The following is a 21532-nucleotide window of genomic DNA, read 5'->3' as shown; positions in this document are numbered from 1 at the left end:
ACATCAATAATAAAGCATTCTGGGAAGCACATGATTCTTCACAACCATGTAATGGCGGCGAAAGAGTCTGAATCCTCCGAGAAATCTTTGCCTTGGGGCCTATCCCCGGATGGGTTAGCCCCAGGATCTATGAAGGTGAGCGGCCACTTCTTGCTTTAGCTTTTCTTGAACCTTATAGGAAGACAATTTGTTGTCAAATGTGAGAAGTTAAGCAAATTACAGATCAAGATGGTTGCCAATTCATGTTCTTCTAGACTATCTCACAAAGCAAGTTAAAGTCTTTTTCTGTTGGAATGATGAACGCTGGTCTAAAGAAGTCTGCTAAATCAAAGCAAGATGTTGAAGAGAAGAAAAAGGTTTGGAAAGAACATCAGTGTTTGTGATTTACCTTTTAAATGTATAACTCACTTTAATTTAAGCTTAAGCTTAAATTAATTCGAAAAGTGGATCAGAAACTCAAATACTTTTCTGGGAGAAGAGATCACGAAATTTGTCGTTAAATCTGAATAGCATGATCCTTTCAACTTGTTCGTGATTTTGAAAAATACCATTCCCTGGGGATCAGAAAAAGAAAATACATAAAGAACTATCAATTTCTCATCCCCAGTGCCGTTGTACAGCTTTTAATGTATATTTACAAGGATCGTTTTAAGAGCCACCCTCTCCCTCTCTCTCAAAATACCAATCCCTGGGGATCAGAAAAAGAAAATACATAAAGAACGATCAATTTCTCATCCCTAGTGTCGTTGTACAGCTTTTAATGTACAAGGATCGTTTTAAGAGCCACTCTCTCAATGACAAAGATATCACATGCCGCTAGTAAGGGATGCTTCCTGTACAGTAGTGAACATCTCTCGCAGACCACATCCCCTGCAACCTGGGTTTTAATCCATGTACTACAAAGTTCACACAGCTTAATTCCATTTATCTGAGGGTGGTAAAATGAGGAGCAATATTTCTAGGACAAGTTGTGCATGTAATGGGTTAGGAGTGGCACCTACCCCTGCCATAACAATGGTAGAAGCCATACAAAAAGGAACATTCTGATTGCCTTTGACTGCAGTCTGTCTCTTGTCTCGTCTTGTCTTGTTTGGATTTGACTTGCAGCTGTAATGCAGTGATGACGTACATGTAATTCCTGCAATCAGGACTTAATAATAACTTTTATTTCAGAAACTAACAGCCACAAGGTGACCCTCCAAATTAAATTAAAGCACTCAGGGGTAATTCCAGAGATTCAGAGAAGAGTGCAAATTCAGGCTGGTAATTTTGTTGAATAAAACTGTGGTAATTTTCTATTATAGAAGCAGGAAGCCGAAGCTGCAGAAGTGTTTGCCGATTTTGTGGCTTCCTTTGAAGACTCGCGTGCGGCTGGAAAAACGTTTGTGCGTGGCAACACGATCAACCCTGAAACAAAAGGTAACTTTGCTTGAAATTCCTCGTAGCTGTTATAATATATGTATATTGTCCATGATGTTTCCTTTGTGTGGAAACATCTAAGCAGTGGAAAAAAGACTTAAAAACTACAGCATTGCACAACAGAGTACATGAATGGGCAGTTTATTTTCCATTATGATATATAAATAATATTATGAATTAATCTGAAATAATAATATTTTCATAGCTGATAAATCTGTCTGCTTGAAAAGTTGGCAAAGTCAACTTGATTTGAGGTTTTGATCTTCTATCATGAATTTAAAGAATCTTAGTGCCTTGTCTTTTGCTGTAGTACTGAGATGGCAGAAACATCGTTTTGTTTCTAATTATTTTTAATTAGTGTTTTGATTCTTAAAATGATTTTTAGTAATCTTTTAAGAAGTCAATCCTCTTTCCTGTTGGGTCACTCCATTTTTGTTGTGCTCAGCATTTGTTAATCTTGGGCATCCTGTGCATAGGGTGAGCTTTAGCAAATTTTTGGTTTTTCGTTCCTCTGCTTTTCAGGGCCATCTTGAATTACACTGTACATGCAATGGTCCATTTCCGAGTTGCTGTTTGTCTTGGTTTTGAAGTGAGTCTTGGTGCTCAACTTTTGAAAGGGAAATGAGTTTGATTTGCATAAGAATACGCAACTCATTTCCATTTGAATGGTTGTGGATCAGGACTCGCTTTGAAACTGAGGGATGCAGCAACTCGGAAATGGGCTATTTATGTGCATTGATATTTCATATGCACAAATGATGATCACACACATCATGATTTTCCTATAAGATTGTTTCTTTCCCTACCCTTGTCCTTTGCTTCCAAAGCAACTGTCGAACACTCTTTAATGGACCAAGATGCCTACTTGTTTTTAAAGCAGTTTTTAGTAATGGTATTTACAGATAGAGCCATTCCTCTAGCTGTAAGACAACTAACCTGCGAATAGAGCCACCCTTCATTGCTTCCTGTTATTCCCATTGGAGTGGCAGTGAGTGAGAAAGGGCAGCTGTATTTGCATGCTATATTACTACAACTCCCAGGCAGTTTTGCCATTTGGGTCGGGAGGAATGCATACTTTTTTATACATACTTAATTGACCGCTCCCCATAGGGGCTTTTCAGGGCCAATGAAACACAACGAAACAACAACAGAACAATAACAACAACTGTTAAGAATCCCAACTGGCCGGAGGCAAACCAGTTGGCTGGGAAGTTGAACCAGGGACTACCAGGAACAAATTCAACCAGTGGTCAGAATGTGTCTTGAACCCTGGATCTCCGGATCTCAAGGCAAGCGCCCTAACCACTGGGCCACACTGCCTCCACTTTTCCCTCTAATGGGAATTTTAAGATGCTGTTTTGTTCATGGAATGTACTAAATGGTGTTTTTGAACAAATTTTTCCTTTCTTTTTTATCAGAGGAAACTGCCTCCAAGCAGGCAGGAGCATTATACAAACCAATGGCCAAAATACAGACAGCCGTTATGGAACAGAAGATAAAAACTGAATTTAAACAGGCAAAACCTTCGGTATGTGGGATCGTATTATAAGGCTCCTGCCTAAGAAAATTTTTCTGGATCCCTTTAGGCTTCCAACATTAAAAGTTAGTAGCCCAAGTAATTTTTTCAAGAGTCCAGAATTAATTAATTAAAAGTGAGGATGAATCACCTTGTGATAAGCTAGGCGGCCGTTCGGGCTACTTGTTCAGAAATTTGGTCGCCCGCTCAGGGATTTCAGTAGAAGCCGGCAACCGGCGAACTCCGGCGGCTACTCCCCACTAAGGAGCCGGCTACTTTGGAAAACATTCAATATATCCTGAAGGCAGTCAGTGGTTTTTGGTGATATTTTGTCCCCTCTTTGCTTGTTGGGTGATTTTAAACGAGTTCTATTATAATTTACACAACACGTGTACGGAAAAACAACACGATCGATTCTGCTGTCCGCCATGTTGAATGGACAGAAGAGAAAGACTGGTGACAAATTTGCCTGGATTACGGCTGGACTGTCTTTGTTTTCCACATAGAAGAAATAATGTTCTTTTCAGGAAGTGAGACTTGTTATAATTACTCTGAGGAAAGGCAATTTTTGTCAATGTCAATAAGTCAAACTCAATTTGCTTCCGGGGGCTTCACCCCCTGGACCCCCAACGGGGCTCTGCCCCTGTACCCCATTGGGGGCCTGGGCGGCCCCCAGACCCTTCACCTATGCGGGGGCCTATGGCCCCCAGTGCCGTCTACTTTCACAATTTCTCCACCTACTTTAAATCTTATTGACAACCCTGCCGCTCTTGCAAGTAAGGTGCCTCAGGCAACTGGGCGACCATTAGGCAGCAGCCTTGTATCATGTCAAGTTCTCACATCAAACAGTGTAACAAACAAATCTTTACTAGGGTGTTAATAACCTTTTACAAGCTTTGCTAGGGTGGGCATTCCTTTATAATCCAGGCTATAGGCATGTGGATTGATGACTCTCCCTGTTGTTTTTTTGTTTTTTTTTTTTCAAGTCTAAAGCTTAGGGTTTTATTACTGCAAGTAGAGCAAAACAACAGCAAGAAAAAAAACTCATCTTTCTTTTATCTGCCATCCTGTTTTTCATGGTTTAAGTTTTCTGTGAAGAAGCCTGAACTCTATCCTAGGTCCATCATTGTGAGTAAGTGGTTCACAATATGGTTTACAAGAAAATATTCTTTTTGTTAAATATGAAATAAAGCGTGTCAAGTTTGTTATACTGCAATCTTGGACACGAGTGAAAATCCAAGTAGAACGAAATTTAAAGTTTAGGGACACTTTAAAATTACTTTTTACTCTGGAAATGTTATTAGGAACTCAAGAAAAAAACCAAGGAGAAAGAAAAGAAGAAGAGCAATTTGGAACTCTTTAAAGAAGAATTAAAAAGGTAAATGGGTGACCTTTAATTAAAGATTATGGATTACTCTCTTAGTAGTATTCGTAGCCACTTTTGTATTAGGTCAATAGTGACCTCTTGTAAAGAATGAATACTGCAGGGTCTGGGTATTATCCAATTAAGCTATGCTAGGTTTGAGTACATTCAAGTTTGGTGAAGATTAATAATATATTAGTATGATTATTATTACTAATAAAGATGAGCTTGGGGGAGGTGCCGATAAAAGCGGGTATTAGTGCCAAGCAAAATGCAGGCCTTGAGGAGGGTGCGCAAATATCCACGGCAACCTAGAGAGCGGCAACCACCACCAGGCACCGTCAATACTCACCAAGTCTTCCTAAGAGGAACGGAAGGGGGAGGGGCAAACTGCCGCACAAAGCACAATTCAGAACTCGAAACCATTATACAACCACATACAAGCAAGTATGTGTCATCTGACACTTGGCAAAATCTTGTACCTCAAATAGGCATACATGATCCCCGATTACTGGTGACCGGCTCGATTTTAACTTTACCTAAATTACGTGTAGTCACATTCATTATTACTAAATTATCATTAATTATTAATTACCAAAATTGAAGGATGCAACTGTACAACGATGGGTGCTGAGGTTCCCTGCAATCTACAGACTAATTTAGAATTTGCTTATCTAAGTATATTTCTCACCAGTCTGCAAGCTGGGCATGCAATGCTTGACTTTTCAACTCTGCACTGAGTTGGTTAATTTTCTCATCATTTACGCTTTGTGGCTCAGTAGATTTCCACCACTAGCCACTTCCACTTCTGTGAATAGTATGTTGTTAAATACATGTACATGTCTCACTCTAAGGAGGAAAACAGGTAACGTCTGTTTTTGTACATAAAGTTGTTAATTGAAATGTACTTCTTTAAATTTGTCCTTTGTTTCATTTTCACAGATACCAATTGGAACGTGAAATAAGACACAAAATTAAGAAGGGAGATTTCTCAGAAATTCCCAAAGATATGCTGGACACAATGGCTCCCGCCATGCTTGCGCCTCCAAAAGGTAAGGATGTTGGTATTTTGTGATAAATCAGGGATTTCAGTAAACATGGAAGAGAGGCATTGCCTCCTTTGTTCAATTCTCAAAATTTCAAAGTTAATCTTTTTACAATCACTGACGGACCGAAGCAAGCACAAATGCAAATAAGCCAATGTGTGTTTCATTCAACACTTTTCAATCAAAACTGAACAACTTCTTATTTTGCGGATTTGTGCTTCTTTGATCTTTTGTGCGCCTTTTGTTTGTCATGTATTATGTAAATCACTGATTGTAATTTATGGCATGCATGATGTATGTAAAGTTTTGTATTTTGTACAGTTATACCTGTACAAGGTTGCTGCCTAACGGTCGCCCAGTCACCTGGGGTGCCTTATTTGCGAGTGCTGGCGACCAAATTTCTGAACAGGTAGCCCGAACGGGCGCCTTACTTGATTCATCCTCACTTTCTTGTAAATATGATCCAAACTGGAATTAATTAATTCTGGGCTCTTGAAAAATGACTCAGGCTACTAACTTTTAATGTTGCAAGCCCGAAGGGCTACTGGACAATTTTCATAGTCAGCAGCCTTGATGTAGTGTCAAAAAATTAATTAAAAGAAAACTGAACAACTTAAGTAAAAAAAATTCTGTTTCGCTTTTGTTATCGAGCACAATCGATTGACCAAAAATGCACATAATTATCACATACATGCATAAAATAATTTATTGATATCCAACACAAGGTGTTCCATTAAGTCTGAGCATTTGTTACCAGTACGTTTTTCCAACAATAAAGTAATTATTGTTGAAATTAGGGTTATTTTTACATGTACATGTAGGTGATGGTAAATCCAGCTTTTTACCTCCACTTGAAGACCAGAGTTTAGAGCTTGCTTTGTGACGTTACTTGTCAGTAAGCCCACGAGTGACTTTGAATTTGTGGAGAAGAATTCTGAAGGGAACAATAATAATAAACTTATTATTATTATTAGTGAAACAGATCATTATTGATGTCATCCAACTATAGACCTTATTCCAAAATGGCCGTCATTTAAATATTCTTTTGTTTTTATTCAAATTAGCCCTTGATGCCTCGTTCTTGAGCTGAAAATCCACAAGAATATTTTGCCTTGAACGAGGCATCAAGGTCTAATTTGAATGAAAACAAAAGAATATCTAAATGGCAGCCATTTTGGAATAAGGCGTATACTGTAAGCACTTTTCTGGCCTTCTTTATCCATACAACACAAAGAAACCAGTATGTGGAATAAGTACTTACATGTACCCAAGATGTGTAAGTATATCAAAAGCACCAAAACAACTTGACTTTTGGGCCTTCTTAGCTTACAATTACAGTACCTACGTTCAGGAAATTGTATTAATTTTAACTGCCAGATATATATTTTGTCTTTTAGAGGAAACCTACTCCTATGGTTCACATGATACAGGAGATCCCAACACAACAAATTTGTACATTGGAAATATCAATCCTGCGGTAATAAATATGTTGAAACAAAATTGTTAAATGGGCAAAAGAGAGAAACTTAACTTGAGTTAAGGACGGTGCCTACTAATTCAAAGGTAATTTTCCGCGGTTTACTGAATATGCGGGAAAAGCAGATCTTAACGAGTGTTATTGAAATCCAAAAAGAAAATTGGGGGTAGCCTCACATTTTTCGAAGATAATTAATCAACAATATTTGTAAAAAGCTTTAAAATACAAAGCAATGTATGGCGTTCTTCTCCAAATTGAAGCCTAATTATCTCTGAAGAATGCGTGCTAAGTTCTGCTTTCTCCGCATAGTTTTGACCCGCGCAAAAGTATCCCTGTATTAATAAGCACCATCCATAGGAAATTCGAGTATCTCGAGATGCGCAGAACGTACGCGCAATAACAATGGTAGGCACCCTCCTTAATGCCCCCTCCATTAACCCTTCGACCCCTGGGAGTGAGACAAGTTTTAACAGATTTTATTCTGTCTAGCACCAGTAGATTTTACTTGTCAACTGGGGCCCTCCTAAGGCGTTTGAGGTGTTAATGGGTTAAGCAAGGTAAAAGTCTAGTTACAAGCCTAGTGGCCCATTAGAGCCAGAGCTTATCCCAGTTTCTGTAGCATGAAGCGACTAGGAGTATTTCTACTCCCCCCTGGATGGGATGCTAGTCCATCGCAGGGTTACCCCCAGCATTAAATTCGCCGGTACCCATTTATACACCTGGGTGGAGAGAGGCACCATGAGGGTAAAATGTCTTGCCCAAGAACACAACACAATATTTCCCGGCCAGGACCCGAACCCGGATGACTCAATCCGGAGTCAATCACTCCAACCATGAGGCCACTGCACCTCCCCAGCTTTTAATATACGAGTCAAACTAAATTAATCCTGGGCTTGCATAAATTATCTCAAAACTTTAATAAGGGTTGAAGGGTTGGGTGTCTTTCTCTTGATTTTCGGTAAGGCTTGCTTTCCACAAATTGAAGATACTGTAAATCCTTGACAATACATGCTCAGATTTATCGTGTGTAATATAGATGACCGAAGAGATGTTAATGCGACTTTTTGGCAAGTATGGTCCACTGGCTAGTGTGAAAATCATGTGGCCCAGGACAGAAGAAGAAAAGGCTCGCAACAGGAATTGTGGTTTTGTTGCTTACATGAGAAGAAAGGATGGAGAAAAGGCTCTGAATGCACTGAAAGGTTGAAAACTTTTTAATGGACCATCTAGCTTTTGATATATGTTACCTGTAGAACGACGTAGAGTCACCAGTGAACTGTTTAAAAGTTATCAACAGAAGATTTTCTACAATCTTGGACAAAACTCGTTGGGAAAATTTGATGTGCTAATTTGTCTGTGTGATAAAGATTAAATTCTTCCCACTTTACCCCCTTCCCCCATTCCAATGTTGGTTAAAATATGGGCAAAGGCTTGCACAGTATGTTTTGCATCACATTGTCAACATTGGTTTGGGGGGTGGAAAGGACCAATATACTTTGTAAGTGCATGTCAAATGATGCTTAAGCTAGAATTTTTCCCAAGAATTTTGTCCAAGACTGTAGTTTGCTTGTACAATGTACGTCCTGGTAGCAAAAAAAAAAATTTTCTACTGGGAAGGGTGTATCTAAAAGAATCCTGACAGCCTCTCCAACTGTTACCCCACCTGCCACATTGCTGGTGTCTGCAGAATACTCACCGAACGCTACTACTTAATGCTAGGAGCAAGTGTAGAGTTGGGAGTGCAACAAAACATCCATAAGAATGAACAACCCATGGCAAAATCATCTCACTTGTAGGCCGTAAAGGTTAGCTCTAGTAGAGCGAGCATTGACAAAAAAAATGTTCAAGTACCATATTTACTTGTAAATGCCACGGCGTTTATTAAATTTTTAGCGTGTCCAATGCAGCATTTATTCAAGGGTGGCGTTTATTTCAAAATCATATTTTGTAAATCTCTGAGAACAATTATGGTAGATCATTTTGCAAGTGTTAGTTGAAACAAAAACACGTTAAAAGTTCCAATGTCTTGCATTTTTTCTGAGATAGAATCGTAATTGTCTGGCTTGTGATCGATGTTCAGAGAGTTAAACGCGTACTTGTTTTTTTCTCACAATCCTTGAATAAATGCTGCATTCTTCTGATTGGGTCCGGTGTTTATTGGTTCTTTTCCTTCCATTTGGGGCGTTTAATCAAGGGAATACGGTAAAGATCAACACTCTTCAAAGTTGCTACATGTAGGACTGGGGCTAAAAGATACTTGTAGTGATTCTCAGTCCGGGTTTTCGAGAGTAGCCAGGTGCCAAAAAAAAACTTGCCTTCGTATTAATTAGCACATATTAGACTAACTTTATTTTCCACCTTCTAGTTTTCAAGAACAGCTGTCTATTTTTTTTTTTTTTTTGTATTTTATTGATTTTTTTCTATAATATTGCAAAAACCTAACAAGCCTGCTAAGTTTGGACAGTACTAAGTTAACGTTACCATACGTACAAAAAAAATGACTTAGATTCACTGAGTAACCCCTTGCTTGTTGTTTTGTCAATAGGAAAAGAAGTCATGTCTTATGAAATGAAGCTGGGATGGGGCAAGGGTGTCCCTATACCTCCCCACCCTATATATATTCCACCTGAGATGCAAGAAGACACCACACCCCCTCCCCCCTCGGGGCTTCCATTCAATGCTCAACCTGATAACAAAAAGAAAGATGATTATTCTAGTGCCCCTCCCCCACAGGGTGGGGGTGAGGAACACCCACGTGATCTTGACCCAAATGGTTTTAACAAAGAGGTGAGTTGGTAACAACTACAGTATGATTGTAGGATTCTTATGTTAATAATATTATTGTCCACTACTTTTCAACTTGACCCTTAATAGTTCAGGGATTTTTTAGATGGGGAAAACCCTTTGGTACATGTATGAGCTGGAGTCACATTAATTCCATATCAAAACATAAGATTAAGGATTACAACCATTTGTCACAAAAAGGAACATGAGGCAATTATACAGGTGCATCAAAAGTAAGTTGTAAATTCTCAATTTCGCTTAACTTTGTTTGTTCCTTCAATTTATTGAAATTCATGTACTTCTGGGATAAGCTTCAATGACTCTTAATTCAGTTTTGGAATACTGTAAAGGTAAATTAAAAATCACATTAGAAATCACCTTCCCACTTTATTTTTATGAAATTATGACTATTTTATTAGATTTTTTGTTGATTATTGTGTTAATTTATGACTCGTATATCAACATTGCTATTATTTCATGGTTAAATTTATTATCTCGTTGATGAACTATATTATTTTCAAGTCAAAGTCGTATGAAATCTTTGCATATGTGAATCTTTTAATGTATTTTTGGTTTGCGTATCAGTTGTTTTCAAACGTTTGCTTTTAAAACAAATATAATTTTAGTGTTGGTCATCTTTTTTTCATCAATAGAAAAAATGTTACATCCCCATTCATTGACAAAACAGTATTTACATGTAAAACTAAGAAAAATAGTGTCTGGCAGAGATGTTTACCACACTGCTGCGAGAAGTACTGTTTTTGATGTTCCCAAAACACAATGTTTTATTTTAACTACTTCATAATTTGTAATAATTTTGTAGCTGTTTTTCTGAATACTCACAAAGTCTTTGGCAATTGTCTCTTAGACCTTAGCCAATGCGGTCGTGAAAGTTGTAATCCCGACGGAAAGGTACCTTAATGCAAACTGACTATAAAGTATACATTGTGATTTTATTCCCTTGTGGAATATCCTGGTTGGTATGTTTTCCAAAACCTTTCTTTTTGCTAAGGTATGAACATGACCATTCTTAGCATGCGTGGCCTTACATGTGATTAATGATGTTTATGTCGCTGTTTGTATTATGAAATAATAATTATAATAATAATAATAATAATAATAATAAATTATTATTATTGCTTTGTAGCACCTCTCCACTGTCTTTTGACCTTCATTTCACTTTAAAAGCAAACAAACCTTTCTGACCAACAGAGTTCTTCCCTACACTTCCTCATCGTAGACAACATCTGTTTAGTGTTTCCTTTATATCTCTTCCTTCCTACTTAATTAAACTCATTCTAATCTGCCCCAAAAGCAATCCCAATGATCAATACAGCAGTATTCAGGAAATACCAAAAGTAATGCTTGGTGATTGACTTAAGAATTTTAGACAGATTTTATCATTGACTACAGAGCAAAACCACTGTTATGTTACAATGTCCAACACTTCAAGAAAATTACATGTTTGATGCAAACTGTAAGCCTCAGCATCTCTATTATTAGAGGACTTTTCCTTGCACATTCTCCAAGAATCAATAACATTTTTCTCGTGGATCAGGTGTAATCTAACTATGGAAAGTTGGGTTACTTAGCCACTAACTTTTACCTATTGTTTGTTGTCGTGGTAACCATGTAATTCCAACAGGAACCTGCTGTGCCTTGTACACCGAATGGTGGAGTTTGTGGTGCGTGAGGGACCAATGTTTGAAGCCATGATCATGAACAAGGAATTGAATAACCCTATGTATAGGTAAAGTGTGTGAAATTCTTTAATGCACTTATCCATATTGCCAATGAACTCTCTTTTGTGAATAAGATGGTGTTTAAATTGGTTCCAGACAAATCAATTAAAAAATTATTCATATTTGAATGAACCGGAGAATGTCACAGTGATTTTAGTTGTGTACAATAATAACAACAATAATAATGATAATAATAATTTTTGCTATTTTTATGCATTCTCTCAGTTGTATCAAATTATGCGTTTCATATGGCAGCACTACAGTGTAGTTTATTGTTCCTACAAATTTAATTTGCTTAGTATGAATTACGATGTACAATTATGCAGTGTTTGGCTTTGTCATGTCATTACTCAGCTCTGTTGCACAGAAGATACTTTCTTCCTACTAAGCATCATTATTAGCTACTTTCATATACATGTACAGCTGTAACCTGCAATGCATTTTGTTTTTCCCACATATTTTGCATAAAGTATTATCAACTATTCCTAAGTGCATTTGAAAACAATAGTTTATGCAAAATTTGTGAGAAAACAAAACGAATTGCTGCTTATGTGAAAGTACATGTAGCTAATAAAATAGAAATGAATGAATGAAATGATATATGAAATGAATCATATACTGAACTGTGGATATGAAATCAAGTAAAGCTATGATCCTTGCAGGGGATTCAAACCCAGTTGAAGTCCCGAATTTCCAGGCTTCTCTATGCAATTGCTAAAATTGCGTCCATAACTGCGAAGATCATAGCTTTACTTGATTTCATATCTGCAGTTCAGTGTATGATTCATTTCATATAGCCTTTCATTGATTCATTCCTCACGGGAAAATTAGAACCCAGGAATGGCAAGCTCCTAACGTCAGTGGCTTTAATAGCTCAGTTGGTTAGAGCGACGCACCGGTATCTTGAAGTCACGGGTTGAAACCCCGTTGTAGTCCTGAATTTTTCAGACTTCTCTACGCAATTGCTAAAATTGCGGCCATAACTGCAAGGATCCTAGCTTTATTTAAAGTACAAATGGTTAATTAAATTGCCTAAGTTGCTTGTCTCACTGCTTAAGCTCTGTATAATTATTGTAAAGTTACACAAAAGCTTATTATTTTAATTCTTGCGTGAAGTATATCTTTATTATTTTGTGTGAGTTCATTTTACAGTGTTAGTATGAAATGTGGCTCTTTTTGTATGTTATCATTATACGCAGGTTCTTATTTGACAACCAAAGCCCAGAGCACATTTATTACAGGTGGAAATTGTTTTCCATTCTCCAGGTTTGTACCTGTGTTGCCTGTTCATTGTTCTATGCAGCACCTTTTTTCATTTTGTGAAATTTTGATTAAACTTTTTGCAACAACACAATAGTTTTGCCGAATATTTCCACCAAGAAAAACTTACCGCATTTAAAACACAGTTTGAAGGTTTTCTATTGGTGCCATGGAAACACTGAAATTTCTACTCAGAACATTTTTGTATCTCCAGTGTGTGAGCAAATTGCTTCTGACAAAATTTATTGTTTTTCTTGAAGGGTGATTCTCCAACCAAATGGCGGACAGAAAAGTTTAAGATGTTTGAGGGGGGCTCTATGTGGAAGCCTCCTCAATGTCATAAATACACCATGAGTGCCGCAGCATTCAACGCCAATAAACAACCTGTCCCTCAAGTAGAAACCCCAGCATCGGCTGCTACCGCAGTTGCTCCACCTGCACCCTCAACAACAGCTGCTCCTTCTCAGAGCTCAAGTGGTAGCCATAGCAGTAGTAGTGCATCGTCATCAACAGCTGCAGCGAGTAGAAAGAATGTACTGTCTAACAGGTGGGCTTTTTTTCCTTCTGTTTTTTTAATCAAAAATTTGCAAAAATAAAGACCAGAATGATGGTGATGATGAAGATGGCAACAGCAACAACAATAAAATCACCACTTTGTTTCACAACATTTAACTTGTTGAATGGCCTATTTCAGCAGTCAACATAACATAATGCACTGTTTGAGGTTTGCTGAACAAGAACTGTAACATCTGTTCATCAAAAAGTGGTGAACAGTCTTGTGTTTTGCTGGCTTTAAGACACTTCTTCGTTTAGGTGCTCAATGAGGACAACCTCAACCTAATATGCTGACATCCTGACAAAAGTAATGACACTTTGTTGTTGTTGTTTTTATTTCTGTAGACAACGCGACAAGCTAGAAGACATGTTGAGGGACTTGACTCCAGAAAGGGCTAAGATTGCCAAGAGTATGGTGTTTTGTGTCAATCATGCTGACTGTGCTGAAGAGGTGATTGCTTCACCATCATTTCATTTCTTATCTAATTTGTGTTTTATTGATTCTTTCCCTTATTATCTTATTATTAGTTCTGATGTTGCAGAAAACGTTTTGTCCAGCAATTGTCTTGAAAAGTCTATTTATTTGCACAGGTTGTCGAGTGTATTGCTGAATCGTTATCCATCTTGGAGACGCCTTTGCAGGTTAAGGTGAGATACATTCTCATGTTGTATCATCGCTCAGGCACAAAAGTGACTGATTTATTGCACCAAGAGAAATGAGTGGTTCTACAATAATCAATTTGCATCATTGAAAAGTGAATCGTGTACCTGGGATGACACAGAGGTGTGAACACTCTCCTCCCACCAGGGTGGCCCTGGTTCGGTTCCCAGACTCAAGGCCATGTGTGGGTTGAGTTTGTTGTTGATTATTTTCTCTGCTCGAGAGGTTTGTGAGGATTGAAAACTGTTCTACAGCAATTGTCTTATGTCAGTGAGTTACCTGATGATAAGTTGCACTTGTTCCCAGAATGAGATATAATGTTATCATATATTCTCAGTCAATACTGACTTAGACACTTGATTAACATTTATTAATTTTTGTCTCTAGGTTGCTCGACTGTATTTGGTGTCAGACATTCTTCATAACTGTTCAGTCAAAGTGCCAAATGTGTCGTACTATAGAAGAGGGTATGCAGTTTCAACCATTCTTTTAAAGTAATTTATAATGTCATCACTCATCAGGAATGCATAAAACCCAGGAGCAATAATATAGATAGTTTGAGATAGTTTTGTTAGCTGGTGAAGTGGATCCATCGTGTGAAATTTGATCCTGGGTTTTGTTATTATTGTATGGTACGAGGTATTCGTCAAGTATTCAGTGGTTGCTGAGGTAGAACTTTGGCATGTTGACCATAGTTAAGTTAAGTTTTCTATGATTTTAGAATAGATGAAATTCGTTTATTTGAATTGTGGAATAGACATAAAGTAATTACTACAGTTAGAAAGATTGTTGCAGTTTAGCAAGTGCAAGCAAGCCTGACAATCCACGCTTGAACAGGATTCAAACTCATGACCATGCTTCAAGTTTTCTATGATAAAGTTATGCTCTAAGTTTTATATGGTAAACACATAATAATATTTAATTTTATTTTTCAAGTGATTGCATGTTTTCACTTTACCATGGTAAATGTAAATTAGGTTTGTTCACAACTTTGTAGAGTAAACTTTTTTGGTCACATGATAGTAGTAAAGGACTTTTGACAAAATAAACACAGGTTTCAAGATGTATATACTTTTTTGTGACAGATTTCAGAAACTCCTCCCTGAAATATTTAGCAACTTAAGCGCTTCATTCAAAGCCATAAATGCTCGCATGAAAGCAGAGAACTTCAGGGTAAGTCAAAAATCATTCAGATTCTCCAAGGAGATTCAATGGCATCACTACACCATCTCTGCTTTTGGCCTTTTAAACCTTAGGAAACCCCCAGTTGAGGAGTAAAATTGTCTGGCGTTCGAGTAAAATCTTTTAGGTCTAACTCCCAGGGGGCAATGGGTTAAGAGTTTTGTAAATTCAATGTTCCTTTGTTAGTGGCACTGGTATGCACAGTCGACCATGTTTTAGCATTCTACTGGCTACACTGTATTTATTGTACCTGTGCCTGTGTGAAAATGTCAACTCGAAATGACATCAATTTTTTATGCCACGCCCTATATTTCAGTTGGCGCTACACTGCCATCGATATAGGAAAATTTAATATTCTGTTTACAAACAGTCTTTTTCTCTCATTTAGATCTTTCAATCTCTGGAGCAAATGAACCCTTGTTTTTAGGTGGCGTGTTATAACCAAAACGTATCTTAGCTATGAGGTTACCATCCGTTGTCTAAACCGATCCCCTGAGCTGTGGTGATAGCCCCTTTCTGATTGTCAAACTCCCAAATTCCGTATTGAAATTAGGCGTCGCATTCCACTTATAGTTTAAGGATCGTCTGGGTGAGAGTAGCCTTGATATAGACTGTTTTTTGTGACATTGACGTTTCGACAACCTTAGCGGAAAGTCAGCCGCAGAGTCAAGTGAAAATGACTTGCATGAAAATGACTTCCGCTGAGGTCGTCGTAACGTTAAGCCAGGTCTACACGAGCAATTTTTAAGTGGCAAATTTATGTGGCAAATACATTTGATCATGAAGAGAGCACAAAAAGTAATTGTTGACAATTGGCAGTTAAGTGGGTCAGCAATGCCACAGTGGACAGCAGAGATAAAGCAGAAGCAAGGCGAGCTTGCCCGGTCGTTCTCCAATGGCACTCACTAAGAGGCAGGAATTTGCTACATTTTATGTGACAAGTCGTCTACACGAGCAACTTTTCGTATTTGTTAACTTTTATTTGTTAATACGAGAGCTAACATGCCAGCTTTTCAGCAAATACATTTGTCGCGTAAAAATTGGCCAAATGTCCTTGTCTACACGAGTAGACACGAGCAAATGAAAATTGTCACATAAGAATTGCTCGTGTAGACGGGGCTTTAATCAATGTGAACAGCAACTTCTCAGGACCACTCTCACCCAAACAATTGCATGATATTATGGTATTAACAAACCAATATTACTTTTTCAATCCTCTTCAGAAACAAGTCCTTCGCTGTCTAGCAGCATGGATGGACTGGGCGGTCTACACACCAGATTTCTTATTTGAACTTGAGAATGTGTTTTTGGGTCATATTGAAAAACCTGGCCAACCAGAGGTAAGATAATCATTACATCCGTTTCAATATTTGCTTGATAGTCATATTGATTGTTCAGACAAGAGATTGCATTTTGCCTAACAAGGGTTTGTTATTTCTGATCAAGTTTTTCCAAGAGAAAATGAGGGGACAGAGAGGGAGGCTCAAGGCGTTGGCCGGGATATGTTATGTCCACGAAAGTTATTTTTAGACGAGCGGAAGTCTTTGTTCTAGCGGAAGTCTGTCTTCTGAGATGTCCGCATGCAGTCTTGCCCCGCTCTCAGGTTCTTAGTGAAAAGAGAAAATGATGGCGCACGTGGAAGGCTGATGAATATATATTTTCTTTCAAAAATCGGACCGAGGTTGGCCTGCATGCGGACGTCTCGGAAGACTTCCGCTCGTCTAAAAATAACTTTCGTGGACATGACATATCCCAAGGGCTGGACCGGGAGCCTCCTTCTCTGTCCCCTCATTTTCTCTTGGTTTTTCTTATTCCTATGCCGATTTAGGCAAATGTGATGAAGTGGAAAAAGGAAAAAAAAAAAAAGAAAAAAAAGAGTAGTTTCGCGCGTAATACATGTATATATCCTGATGACCATTGCAAAAAACGTGAGGGTTAGAGAGAAGGAGATTTCCAGTTTCAGCCTCGGGACTCCTTCTACCGTCGGTAGTTCTTCGTCGAAACAAACGGCAAGGCTTAATGCTTTCATCTATTTCTTGGTATCTGGATGCCCCCGACGAAGAACTCACTCTCGTTTATGAACCTAAGAGATTTCTTCTAATTGATTAAACAGTGATGTTTCTTCGCTACTCGTCTCGTCAGACTTCATCGGCAGCCTACCGACCGATGCCAATTCAATGCTGCGAAAGCGAGGAAACAACTGGCGGGTCAAAAGTGCTGGTGACTGGTAACGGGCAATTCAACCCTAACCCAAGCCCTAACCTTAAACCAGAAACCCATAAGGGTTGAAACGTGTAACGGCCCCTTGTGTTCTGGGAAACAAGCTTCTAAATATTCAATTTGCTAAGTACCATATTTGGAACAACAAGAGCGAGGGGTTTCCAACTATGGTATTTAGCACTGAAACATTCAACCAATCAGTTCGCACTGAATACTCGGAAGCTGTGAACGCGCGTTACACGTTTCAACCCTTATGGGTTTCTGCTTAAACTTAAACCAGTTACCTGTTACCAGTTACCGTTTACCTTTTGCCAGTTACCAGTTACCAGCATTTTAGACCCGGCGGGAAAAATCTTTAATATCCGGGTTACAAAGTTAGTATCCGTTTTTCTTGTGTGCCACTTTTGTTAGGCTCCCGATGAACCTCTGCGTTCGTTGTACCCAGTGGATGATGGTGTTGGAAAAATGAAAGCCGATGTGGACGGAGCTCCTCTGGATGTTGATGGCGTGCCATTAAAAGCTGTGGACCTTGATGGTGTACCAATACGATCAGTGGACATAGATGGCGTCCCTTTAAGTAGTACTGATATCGACGGTTCTCCGTTAACTCGGGATGATATTGATGGAACCCCAGGTAAGTGTTTTAGCTGCTTGAAATCAAATGCTCAGTTTATCTCGAAGACGCGTCATAGAGGTTGAGGGTACATACCAAGCATTTGTCAATCAGCCGTGTTCTCATGGAGAACTCTGTCATAATTTGTACCTTGAATAATCCCGTTTAGAAATCTATGCGTAAATGTAAAAAAAAAATTGGCATTGTCTTTCTTGTTCTTAAGATCATCAGTCACAATGATCAACAATGAAAATATCTCTTACAACTTCCGTCATTGCTTTGCTGTCTATCGAACGCCATCTTGGATTATCAGTCATGTATGAATGAATTAGCGTGAAGCCACGTTTCAACCCTAAATGTTTTTGTTAAGGAAACTCGGCGGCTTTAACAAACATATTTTGCGGGAATTTAGCATTTAATGCGTCGTAAAGCCTAAAGGTTGGCAAAACTTTCAGTTAACGAGCGTGTAACGTCACGTTACGTCTTTTCATGTGACGTCACGGACTCCAGATTAAGGGTGCGTTCGATTGACCGTATTCCGGAATAGGAATACGTGGAATATAAGTTTAACATCCTTCGTTTTTACGGAGATTCACATTAAAATTGTCAAACATCTGGTAAAATGCCATTTTAAACATATTTTTATTATCCTTCACCTTGCTGCTTCGAGACGCGCCAAACATACCGTTTTAATCATCACTCCACGTATTCTTATTCCGGAATAGGGTCAATCGAACGCACCCTAATTCATCGGAAAACGGACATTTTTATTGTTTTTCTTGTTTGCAGTGAATAACAAAAAGATGGCGGAGAAGCCACGCGATAAAGGTAAGCATGTGCATTGATTGATTGCTATGATTTTAGGGACGTTCACTGCATTAACTCTTAATCTTTCCCTCTGCGGCCCACGATTGAACACCTCCGGTAAACGAGCGACGCACCTTTGAGGCTCTATGGAAAACTGAGTGACACAGTTTATATTTGTTTTGAACTGTTTTTCACTGTATGAAATGCTTAAACTGCTCCCTTTGCATCAAAGCTTCCTCTCTAGAGGTTTTAGATATGTCCAGAAACGCCCAGAATTAGCTGCACGACGATTTTGATAAGCGTCACGAAGTGCCCTCTTGTTCTTCTCTGCAACTTCAACATCACTCAAGTCTGGGATTACCTCAATGGGCCTTTTGCAGCTGGCAATCACATGATACAAAAACCGCCATACTGGAGAGCAAATTGCGCACTGGGACATCTAAAACAAAGCAACTTCATTTAAATTGTCTTTGTTTTAGATGTCCCAGTGTGCAATTGGCTCTCCAGGGCCCGGTTGTTCGAAAGCTGATTACCGTAACTTAATCCAGGATTAGCGTAAAGTTTTGTTTCGTGTTTCGTGAAAGTTTCTTTTGCTTATTTTTGTTTTTCAAGATTGCCTTCTTCTTCTAAGTTTTGCCGAATATCAGCGTTTAACAGCATTTGGGATTAGAGAAATGAACTCCTTGGTTAATTTTTAATCTGGGATTAGCGTTAATCGGCTTTTGAACAACCGGGCCCAGGCCCCGGTTGTTTAAAAGGTGGATAGAGCTATCCACTGGATAACTCAATTGGTTTTGATAGTGTTCATCCGCTGGATAGTGATTTATTCGTTGGATAGCGTATCCACCTTTTGAACAACCGAGGCCAGTATGGCGGTTTTTGTACCATGTGATCACATGCTGCAAAGGGCCCATTGAAGATAAACAGCTGCATGTAACCTCACCAAATAATAACACGAAGGCTTGCAATTGGCTCTTTGTTAGACTGAAGTAGGTAGCACGGGCTTGGACTAAAAGGGAAACTTGATGTGGGTCTAGTTACCTGCTTTTCATAACGGGGAGGTTTGATTATACAAAAAATAATAAAAAATGGAAAGTTTTCGACCGTAGCTGTCCACTGTAAGAGTATCGTGAGGCCGAGACTTCATTGAAGGCTGTAATTAAACCGTGGCGTAACCACAACGATGTTAGAGAATGTTGGCATCACAACGAGTGTCACTTCGTGTATGAGTCCTGGGATTTTGATTACTGCGCATCCGTACTGCGCAGCCCGGCGTGCTTAAGTCGTCCGGGCAAGTTGGTTCCCATGGGGTGTTAGAGATCTTTAAAAAAGCGCGAATGGTGCTGATTAAGAACGTTGTTTTCCATCAGATATTCCTCATGTCGCTTCAAAATGGGATCGCCCTGAGTGGGAACGAAGCGAAGAACCGGAATCAGCCGCTGTGTGAGTATTGAGCTGTTTGATTATTTCCACTGAAAGCGATTAAAGGAACCTCCACTCTTTCAAAAGAATAACTAATCCGGGAAAAAAATGTTTGTTTTCCAAACAAATTTTGATTATTTCTCCTTATTAAAAGGATTGCTTTCTGTCGTTGTCGTTGTTGTCAAAATGTGACGGTGACTAAGGTTTTGTTTTCACTCTTCAGACCTTCCACCGTCAAAGAGGATTCCCCGAGCAGACCCGAAGAGCCGACGGCTTCTTCCTCGGAAACACCGCGTGTCGCGGAAATCGACGAAGGCCGACGAAAAAAGCTTCGAGAAATTGAACTTAAGGTTGCAGAGTACGCTCAGAAATTGGAAGCAAAAGGAACTAGCAACATAGCGCAACAGTGTGATGTGTACAGAGCCAAGCTTCTCGAGGTATAGACTGCTAATAAAGTCAGTGAGCTTTCTGTTTAATGCTATTGAGCCATTTAGATTCTCCGCTCGGTTGGCCAACGCGCTTGTAAGAAACATCTTCACTCCCTGCAGCGAACCAAACAGCGACTGGCTCCAGTCACGCAATTCTGTCCTGGCCCTCATGCGGGTTAAGCTGCAGTCACGCCAGCAAGCCGGACAGATACTTCCCTCGGCTGGCTGGCTTGTTTTCGCAAGTTAAGCAAACAACTAGTCTCCTTCCCTCCTTCGCAGCCGTGGCGTCAGAAACGGATTCCTTTTGAGTAAATATACATTGTGGCTTGGAGAAACTGGATCCAAGCTATGCTGCGCACTGGCTCTCAAACCCCTTCCATCCGCCTTCTGCTTAGTTCCGACAAAATTGACGTTAAGTTATTGTGTTATATAGCAAAGTGATATTTGTAACCTTGAATTGTCATTTCGTTGACTTGCAGGCAATCGAACCAAAAGAAAAAAAGAAGAAAAGCAGCAGTCATGCGTCTTCTCCCTCAGATTCCAAGCGTAAGAAGTCTCGCAGTCGTTCCAAGTCCCCCTCGTCAAAGAAACGCACCCGTCGTTCCCAGTCATCTGAAAGTCGCTCGACTTCACGATCCCCCGCGCGGAGCAGGTCACGATCGCCATTGGCTGTATCTCTGACGGTACTTCAACTTTTAAGTGTTTACTTTGGCTTTTACTTGACTTCCCTCGAGTTACTAAGCCAGCCGGCCTCAAACCAAATACACCACGGGTAAAGGGTAAAATGTGAGGTCGACCTCTAAACGGAAACCGATCAACCTAAAGGCATCCAACTTTCAGTAAACATTACTAGAAGAGTAAGATTGGCTGTTGTTTCTCCTTGCTTGAGTGGAAATGAACTTTTTAAGTTATGGCCCCCTTTGGAAACTAGGGAAAATTAATTATTTTTTGGAAAATTTATGTTTAACTTGATCTTATTTGAATTTGTTTCTTCCTCAGTCCCTCAAGAATTACGAATCCCGTTCCCCTTCACCTTC

The 21532-nt window shown here is 39.2% G+C and overlaps 1 protein-coding gene across 1 annotated transcript in view; it reads left to right on the top strand.

Moving 5' to 3' along the window:
* Positions 1 to 38: 38 nt before the first annotated feature.
* Positions 39 to 21532, top strand: part of LOC137982779 (U2 snRNP-associated SURP motif-containing protein-like) — a 22403-nt gene continuing 909 nt past the window's right edge. The window contains exons 1-24 of the mRNA XM_068829926.1: positions 39 to 135; positions 255 to 356; positions 1305 to 1419; positions 2838 to 2947; positions 4240 to 4313; positions 5241 to 5350; positions 6742 to 6821; positions 7858 to 8023; positions 9367 to 9608; positions 10474 to 10517; positions 11251 to 11355; positions 12547 to 12613; positions 12868 to 13154; positions 13508 to 13613; positions 13754 to 13810; positions 14211 to 14290; positions 14909 to 14996; positions 16229 to 16345; positions 17637 to 17859; positions 18628 to 18666; positions 20016 to 20088; positions 20291 to 20504; positions 20975 to 21178; positions 21495 to 21532. The exon at positions 21495 to 21532 is cut by the window's right edge and continues 909 nt beyond it. Coding sequence (XP_068686027.1) covers positions 52 to 135; positions 255 to 356; positions 1305 to 1419; positions 2838 to 2947; positions 4240 to 4313; positions 5241 to 5350; positions 6742 to 6821; positions 7858 to 8023; positions 9367 to 9608; positions 10474 to 10517; positions 11251 to 11355; positions 12547 to 12613; positions 12868 to 13154; positions 13508 to 13613; positions 13754 to 13810; positions 14211 to 14290; positions 14909 to 14996; positions 16229 to 16345; positions 17637 to 17859; positions 18628 to 18666; positions 20016 to 20088; positions 20291 to 20504; positions 20975 to 21178; positions 21495 to 21532 — 2825 coding nt within the window. The 5' untranslated portion in view covers positions 39 to 51. The remainder of the gene's footprint in view (positions 136 to 254; positions 357 to 1304; positions 1420 to 2837; positions 2948 to 4239; positions 4314 to 5240; positions 5351 to 6741; positions 6822 to 7857; positions 8024 to 9366; positions 9609 to 10473; positions 10518 to 11250; positions 11356 to 12546; positions 12614 to 12867; positions 13155 to 13507; positions 13614 to 13753; positions 13811 to 14210; positions 14291 to 14908; positions 14997 to 16228; positions 16346 to 17636; positions 17860 to 18627; positions 18667 to 20015; positions 20089 to 20290; positions 20505 to 20974; positions 21179 to 21494) is intronic.

This window comes from Montipora foliosa, chromosome 13, assembly GCF_036669935.1.
Source record: "Montipora foliosa isolate CH-2021 chromosome 13, ASM3666993v2, whole genome shotgun sequence".
Taxonomy (NCBI): domain Eukaryota; kingdom Metazoa; phylum Cnidaria; class Anthozoa; order Scleractinia; family Acroporidae; genus Montipora; species Montipora foliosa.
The sequence above is the reverse complement of the archived record's forward strand: the minus strand, read 5'-3'. Positions and strand labels throughout refer to the sequence as shown.